This window comes from Microtus pennsylvanicus, chromosome 5 (assembly GCF_037038515.1).
Source record: "Microtus pennsylvanicus isolate mMicPen1 chromosome 5, mMicPen1.hap1, whole genome shotgun sequence".
NCBI lineage: Eukaryota > Metazoa > Chordata > Mammalia > Rodentia > Cricetidae > Microtus > Microtus pennsylvanicus.
This window is the reverse complement of record NC_134583.1, coordinates 67,547,269-67,555,395: the sequence shown is the minus strand read 5'-3', so window position 1 is coordinate 67,555,395 and position 8,127 is coordinate 67,547,269. Positions and strand designations below refer to the sequence as shown.

Here is an 8,127-nt window from a genome sequence, read left to right as displayed (position 1 = left end):
AATATAAAGTCCTAATAACTATGCACAGATGAGAGAGAAAAAAAGGTGGAAGCCAGGCAGGTGGCACATGCCCCCAATTCCATCACTTGGGAGGCAGAGGTATGACAGGATCAGAGTCAGGAGAAGTGAGGATAAAGGAGAAGAAGGGAAACCAGGTATCTGTATCCACTAATCTGATAAATATTTACCAGCAGCCACTATGTGGAAAACTCTGTGTGTGCAGCGGTGAAGATGTTAGCCTTGCCCATGGGACTTCCGTGCTAAAACATAGCAAGGCCACTTACTTGGGCTAAGTGCTGGGTGACAAGGAGGGAGCAACTGCCGTGGATCTGGAAGACTGCCTGCAGAAGGGGGCCTAAGGTGTGACCACTCCTTTCCTCTACAGGGGGACTGCCACCACCCCCACAGACACCCACGGTTCATTGCCCACCAGCCTCCGGCTTGCCCCAGCATCCTCTGCGCGGCCACACAGAAGCTGAGTGCCCCGGGGAGCCTGGCTACCATGCCATCTCCTCTCCCCCTCTCCTTCCTTCTCTTCCTTACCTTTGTAGGAAGCAGGACCCAAAAGCCGGTACAGGTGGAGATAGAAGGTATGTCTGTCTGTGCCTCTGAAGGGAAGGAGCTGGGCTTGGAAGCCTGGGTTCTGGGTTGAGGGACTGGCCTCCTCTGCGCCTCCATTTTCTTATTTGTAAATCTCTGGGATGAGTCAGAAGAGACCCTCAGGGCTTCCCATATGGTGAACTTTTGGGGTCCTATGGCTTATAAGGAGGGAAGGGGGGCTGGGGCTCCCCTCTTCCTCTCCCCACAGAGGGAGGCAATCTTGTGCTGCCGTGCCTCTCGGACCCCCCACCTGTCTCTTCTGAGAAGCTGGCCTGGTATCGAGGAAATCAGTCTACACCCTTCTTGGAGCTGAGCATAGGGTCCCCAGGCCTGGGCCTGCAGGTGGGGCCCCTGGGAGTCTTGCTAGTCATTGTCAATGTCTCGGACCATATGGGGGGCTTCTACCTGTGCCAGAAGAGGCCCTCTTTCAAGGATACCTGGCAGCCTGCCTGGACGGTGAACGTGGAGGATAGTGGTGAGTGGCTGGCTGGGCTGGGTAGTGGGCGTTGCTTAGAGAGGGGCTCTCCGCGGACAGTGGAAGGTCTTTGGCCAAGGTGGGGCAACAGCCACTAAGGAGGAAGGGGTTCTAGGCAGCTGGTTCCTATGGCTTGATAACTGCTCTGAGCTATCCCACACCTCTGACTCCCAATTCTGTCAGCCATAAGTGCTTTCTCTCTGTATCTGACTCTGCCTTTCTGGGTCTCTGTATATCCCCCTACCCCATCTTATGTTCTATGTATGGTTTGGGGTTTCTTCCTAGGGGATCTGTTCCGCTGGAATGCTTCAGATATAGGGGACCTGAAATGTGGCCTAAAGAACAGGTCCTCAGGGAGCCACAGCCCCGCTTCTGGTTCCCGCAACAAATCCCTGCTGTATGTGTGGGAGAAAGACCATCCTGAGTTCGTGGGGCCTGTATGTGCCCCACGGAGGGTTAGTCTGAATCAGAGTCTAATCAACCAAGGTAAGGGGACAGTGCTGAGGGGACGCTGGGACCTGGAGGGTTTGAGGAGATGAGACCCCATGGTTTATACTTTCGTTATCTTTTATTTCCCTGCTCTAGATCTCACTGTACCCCCTGGCTCCACAGTTTGGCTCTCCTGTGGGGTACCCCCTGTCCCAGTGACAAGAGGCTCCATCTCCTGGGTCCATGTACATCCTAGGTCTCATGTTCCATTACTGAACCTAAGCCTTGGGGAAGAGCACCCAAGCAGAGAGATGTGGGTTTGGGGGCCTCATCTGTCATTGCCTCAAGCCACACTTTTAGATGAAGGTACCTATTATTGTCTCCATGGAGGCCTGACCATCGAGATGCATGTGAAGGTCATTGCAAGGTCAGGTAGGGTTTCTCTCAATTCTGGGAATCTGTGTGGAGCTCCTGGAGGAACTGGAAGGTTTAGGAAGAACTGTGGTTCAGTAGAGTGTGTACTTAGCATGTATGAGGCTCTGGGTTCCAACCTTAGTACTGTGTGTGTTTGTGTGCGTGTGCGCGCACACGCATGTGTGGGTATGTAGTGACAGACAGACAGACAGACAGAAAGACAGACACTAGGGCTGGTAGTGCACAACAGTAACCCTAGAACTTGGGAGGCTGAGGCATGAATATAAGTTCTAAGCCAGCCTAGCACTAAACCAGCTTCAAACCTCATCCCAAACTCCAATTTGTACATTGAATCCTAATTTTAGCTCTTTGTGCATCGCTTCTGGTAACTAGTTTTTCTGGGTTTTCTCCTGTGAGCTTCCGTGGCCTCTTCCTTCCCAGCCCCTCCCGGTTAGAGCCCTGGGCCTTGTACCCACTCCTATCCACACTCTCTTCTCATCCAGCACCCTTTACTCCTGCGGCTCCTAATTCCCATGCCTCCATCCCTACCCTGAGCTCCACACTCCCTGTACCCAGCCATCTCCTGGAACTGCCGTTTGATGTCCCATGGACATTTCAGGCTTACTATATAAAGTCAAACCCAGCATCTTTTCTGCCTCTACTCTACAGGGGGGCTCTGCACACGTGGAGCACCCAAGAGAAGCTACCTGGGTCCACGTGCCCAAGCTTTGGAACTTGACTTTCTTCCTTGTCCTCACTCCATCTGTCAAATCGGTCACCATGTTCTGCCTTTGCTGTCTCTTAATACAATCCTACCACGCTATCCTGACCACAGCCCTTAAATGCTACAGAAACTTCCACTCCAAACCTGATCTCAAGATGTACTGGATCTCAGCTCTAACTTGGTAGACTCACCTTTGCCCTACATTTTGACCTTGATTATCCTTAGGTGCAGAATTAACCTAATCCTGACATTTCTTGGTTAATACCCATGCTTTGTGTGTGTGTGGTTTGTTACTACAGTGTTTTGTGATCTGTGTCAGGCTCTGTGGCACAATCCCTGTCCTCCCGGGAATAACAGTTTCTTAGTGGAAGGGAGAAGAGCCCTCTGCAGAGCTCAGGGCTTTAAGGCAGTGTCTTGCTTTGGTCTCACAGACATATGTCCTTTGAGGGGCTGGGGAGTAAATTAGATGTACGACCCTTGTCTTATAGCTCCTCCCTCCTTGCAGTGTGGACCTGGCTGTTGGCAACTGGTGGATGGAGGGTTCCAGTTGTGACTATAGTGTATCTCATCTTCTGTCTGGTTTCTCTGGTGGCTTTTCTCTATCTTCGAAGAGGTGAGTCATGCCCCCCAGTTGTCCCAAATTCTACCCAGTCTTTCCCAGAATAAGCTCACACTGAGTGATCTGACACGTCCCAGAGCCCTGTCCCTCTTTCTTTAGCGCCTCTCAAACTTCCCAGGGCCTCTGGTGTTTGTACAGCCACCTCCTCTATTGACCCAAGGGACCTCCCCATGTCTCCCAAATTCTCCTCCTGCCAGGCAGTCCTGCTTCTGATCCATCTCTTTAAATCCCACCAGTCCTTATCCAGAAGAGGAAAAGAAAGCGAATGACGGACCCTGCCAGGAGGTAAAGTAGTGGGGTCCTTTGGCCACAAATGTTACATTCTTTCTTCCATCCTGCATGCCTTGGCACCATTTCTGTTGGCTGAAATATTACCCAAGTTCAGAGGCTGCCTCCAAAATCACCTTCCTTGGCATGGTCCCAAACTTACTGGTAGACTGTCCCTACACGTTGACCACTGGAACAGAGCAGAACTGAGACTCCCTATACTGTTTAGCCTCCAGGTGTACCAACCCTTTCTCCCTCCAGATTCTTCAAAGTGACCCCTCCCTCAGGAAACGGGACCCAGAACCAGTACGGGAATGTGCTCTCCCTTCCTACATCCACCTCTGGCTCGGGTGAGGGACTCTTGGGGGGGCCTTTGACTTAGACCCTTCCCTCCAGAGCTAGCCAACTGCACATGGTCATTTCTCCAGTCTTCGAGAGCAGAGCCTTCCCCAGAACAGAGCCCAGTGCGAGTTCCGCCAGATCAGTCAAGTCTGGTGCCTGGATCTTGGCCAGAACACAACCTTGCCCTAGAACTGAGACTTTAGATCCCTTTCCCATGGTTCAAGGCCAGTTACCCAGGTGCTCAGAGGCTGACGGCAGAGCCTAAAGCATTGTTTCCTTTCTGGCCTGTCTGATGACCGTTTTAAAACGCTCTTCTCATCAGCCCATCAGCGTTGGGCTGCTGGCCTGGGGAGTACCAGCGGGTCCTATGGAAATCCACGCATTGAAGTCCAGGACACTGGAGCTCAGAGCCATGAATCAGGTCAGACTGAAGGGTAGTTCTTCACCTTGAGAATGTTGGAGCAGCCTGCTGTGGTATCAGTGAACTGGGGGTGGAGGAGGAGAGCTAGAGATGACTCAACCTTCCACACCCATCCCAAACTCAGGGCTGGAAGAAGGGGAGGCCTATGAAGAGCCGGACAGTGAGGATGGCTCAGAGTTCTACGAGAACGACTCCAACCTTGGGCAGGACCAGATTTCTCAGGGTGAGGCCCCACTCCCCCTGGTCCCAACACTTCCCCGACTGCGGACCTTTGTTAGCGATGCTGCCCTTTCTCTATCAGATGGTAGTGGCTATGAGAACCCTGAGGATGAGCCCATAGGTCCAGAGGAAGAAGATTCCTTCTCTAACGGTAACGTGGGGTCCTTGTGGGGCTGGTGGCCAGGAGGATATGCTTGTGCTGCGGAACTCCTAACACACAGGAGCCCTGCTTGAGATCTCTCTCCCACAGCCGAGTCTTACGAAAACGCAGATGAGGAGCTGGCCCAACCAGCTGGCAGGACAATGGGTGTGTATGTGTGTGTGTGTGTGTGTGAGTGAAATCACTCTGGGATGAGGCTGGAGGCCAGGAAAAAAAGTGACCACGAGTCTCTTCTTGTTTCAGACTTCCTGAGCCCCCACGGATCTACCTGGGACCCCAGCCGGGAAGCATCCTCGCTTGGTGAGAGATGTTTAGGAAGACTCTTCTTTAATCAATTTAGGCTGATATAATCTTTTTTAAAAAAGATTTATTTATTTATTTATTATGTATACAGTGTTTGTCTGTATATTTTCTGGCCCAAAGAGGGTACCAGGTCTCATTACAGATGGTTGTGAGCCACCATGTGGTTGCTGGGAATTGAACTCAGGACCTCAGGAAGAGCAGTCAGTGCTCTTAACCTCTGAGCCATCTCTCCAGCCTCCGAGGCTGATATAATCTTAACTCTGACCCCAAGCCCAAGATCAACCCTTGTCTTAGACTTCATTCCCGCCTCCGACTTCTACCCTCTATCCAGTTTTACTAGTATTTATATCGTCTCTACTCTTGAACATTAATGTTGACCCAAATGGGCCTGACAGAGTTGCTCATGCCTGACATCCCAGCCTGCAGAGGCTGAGGCAGGAAGATGGCCATGGGTTTGAGGCTAGCCTGGGGTACTTAGTAAATTCCAGGCCAGCCTAGAGTGAAACCTTGTAACAAAGATGAAACAAAAAATACCCAACTAACCAACAAAGAAGTTGAAGGCAATGTTTTCCTGCCTGAAGTTTGATCTCTACCAAACCCCATCTAATGCAGTCTTAACCCTGACTCCCGCTGTCCTGTCCGTATAATTTCCTGTGATCTTGAATTACTCTGACTCCTCCCAATTTTCTTCTTGACCCTTCCTTTGGCCTTGGCCATCCTACAACTGAGTAGGATCTTTTTATTGTTGTTGTTTTGTTTGTTTTTCGAGTTGGATTTCTCTCTGTAGTCCTGACTGTCCTGGAACTCACTCTGGAGGTCAGGCTGGCCTGGTCTTGAACTCACAGAGATCCGTCTGCCTCTGCCCACTAAGTGCTGGGGTTAAAGGTGTGTAGCATCATGCCCAGTTCTGAGTAGGATCTTAATGCCGATCAAATCATTCCTAGTTTGACATGAGACGCTTCCATTTTCCCTTGCCTGGCTCCTGCCTTGTGGTAGGCAGCACTCCCCTCCCCCAAATCCCAGTAGAGCTTCTGAGTCTCCAAACTATTCCCTATCTAAGCAGGGTCCCAGTCCTACGAGGATATGAGAGGGATCCTGTATGCAGCTCCCCAGCTCCGATCGATTCGGTCTGGTCCCAGTCATGAGGAAGGTGGGTGCTTCTGCATGTTCCTAGTGGTCCTCTGGACCACCCTCCTCCTGTCTTTTCCCCATGTTTATATTTTCCTTTCTCCTGGTCTTATCCAGATGCAGACTCTTATGAAAACATGGACAAGTCTGATGATCCAGAACCAGCATGGGGAGGAGAGGACCACATGGGGACTTGGGATACCAGATGACTCCCAAGTGACTAGGTGAGCCGGATACTGCCCCTAGGAGAGGAGAGGAAGAGGGAGATAAACAAGGGTGCAGTTCTGGCTTGTGGGGAGTGGAAGAGGAGGGGTTTCCAGGGCCTGGTGGAAGGGATCAGTCTCCTGCCCATTGTTGTTTTTTCTACATAGCCTGGGCTTCCTCAGCTTCCAAGAACTACATCCAACTCTGAAATCTGGAGGTCCCAAGCAGATGGTGTCAGTTAATGAAATAACCTTGTTTAGGATGTGTGGACACGGACATACACCCACACTCCTACACGTGTACAAACGAAGCTTCCTACCTACCCTTTTCTGTTTCCCCCAAAATAAATTCAATGAGCCAGTCAAGTTCTCTGAAGCCATGCCCTTGTGTGGGAGAGGAAGGAATCACCTAGAGGGAGGAGGGCTGCCGTTTGAATGCAGCCTGGCCCCGGTCTTCCCAGGCCTTGGCAACAGCCACTTTCTGAACACCTGGGAATGAACATCTGTTTATTCACCATCCAGCTGCTGTCCCATGAGGAAGAGGCAGTGATGGCATTGGCGGTCTGTTAGAAAGCAGTATCCAGCATCACTACAGATTTTTTTTTGTCTTCTCTATTCTGAACATTAACATCTATGAGTCATTCCATTCTTACAGTAAGGTCATAAATTGATTGAGTATGCCAGGATTTATCAAAGTAAATTTATGTACGGAACTGAAGGGCTGTTTGTTGTTTGTTTGTTTGTTTTTGAGACAGGGTTTCTCTGTAGCTTTGGAGCCTGTCCTGGAACTAGCTCTTGTAGACCAGGCTGGCCTTGATTAAAGGTGTGCACCACCACCGCCCGACTGTGTGTGAATTTTTGAGATGAGATTTTGATATATATTGTATTTAGGGTTTCTATTTCTGGAATAAACAACCACAACTAGTCCATCACTCAGGAGAGTCAGGGCAGGAACTCAAGATAGGATTTGGAGCAGGAGCTGATGCAGAGGCCATGAAGGAGTGCTGCTTACTGGCTTACTCCCCATGACTTGCTCAGACTGCTTTCTTAGACCTTCCAGGACCACTTACCTAGGAGTGACAATGCCCACAATGGACTGGGCCCTCTGAAATTATTAATCAAGAAAAGGCCCTACAGACGTATGCACAGACAAACTGATGGAGGCCTTTTCTCTATTTAGAATCTTTCTTCCTAAACGACTTGATATTTTTTTAAATTTATTTATTTATTAAGGATTTCTGCCTCCTCCCCGCAACCGCCTCCCATTTCCCTCCCCCTCCCCCGATCAAGTCCCCCTCCCTCATCTGCTCAAAGAGCAATCAGGGTTCCCTGACCTGTGGGAAGTCCAAGGACCGCCCACCTCTATCCAGGTCTCGTAAGGTGAGCATCCAAACTGCCTAGGCTCCCCCAAAGCCAGTACGTGCAGTAGGATCAAAAACCCATTGCGATTGTTCTTGAGTTCTCAGTATTCCTCATTGTCCGCTATGTTCAGCTAGTCCAGATTTATCCCATGCTTTTTCAGACCCAGGCCAGCTGGCCTTGGTGAGTTCCCGATAGAACATCCCCATTGTCTCAGTGTGTGGGTGCACCCCTCGCGGTCCTGAGTTCCTTGCTTGTGCTCCGTCTCCTTCTGCTCCTGATTTGGACCTTGAGATTTTTGTCCGACTTGATATTTTGTAAAACTGACCTTTTCTCTTGGTACTGGGACCAAACCTAGGGTCTCACACAATGTTGCTGAGAACACTTTGTAACCCAGTTATATTTGAAGCTTTATGAAATGTATGCACGTTTGTTTGTTTTCTTTTTCCAGACAGGGTTTCTCT

At 50.3% G+C, this 8,127-nt stretch overlaps 1 protein-coding gene across 2 annotated transcripts; it reads left to right on the top strand.

Moving 5' to 3' along the window:
* The first annotated feature begins 358 nt into the window (after positions 1 to 358).
* Cd19 (CD19 molecule) lies at positions 359 to 6,834 on the top strand. 2 transcript variants are annotated; one of them, XM_075972170.1, is made up of 15 exons: positions 359 to 590; positions 809 to 1,075; positions 1,361 to 1,561; positions 1,661 to 1,936; positions 3,148 to 3,255; positions 3,498 to 3,546; positions 3,790 to 3,878; positions 4,193 to 4,291; positions 4,416 to 4,514; positions 4,593 to 4,661; positions 4,761 to 4,817; positions 4,914 to 4,970; positions 6,034 to 6,123; positions 6,219 to 6,325; positions 6,473 to 6,834. In XM_075972170.1, exons 1-14 carry the CDS (start codon positions 503 to 505, stop codon positions 6,308 to 6,310), a joined length of 1,641 nt encoding a protein of 546 aa, XP_075828285.1. In that variant the 5' UTR covers positions 359 to 502; the 3' UTR covers positions 6,311 to 6,325; positions 6,473 to 6,834. The 2 variants fall into 2 exon arrangements, with proteins under 2 accessions (XP_075828285.1, XP_075828284.1); XM_075972169.1 differs by having other exon boundaries at positions 427 to 590; positions 6,037 to 6,123.
* The last annotated feature ends 1,293 nt before the right edge of the window (positions 6,835 to 8,127 follow it).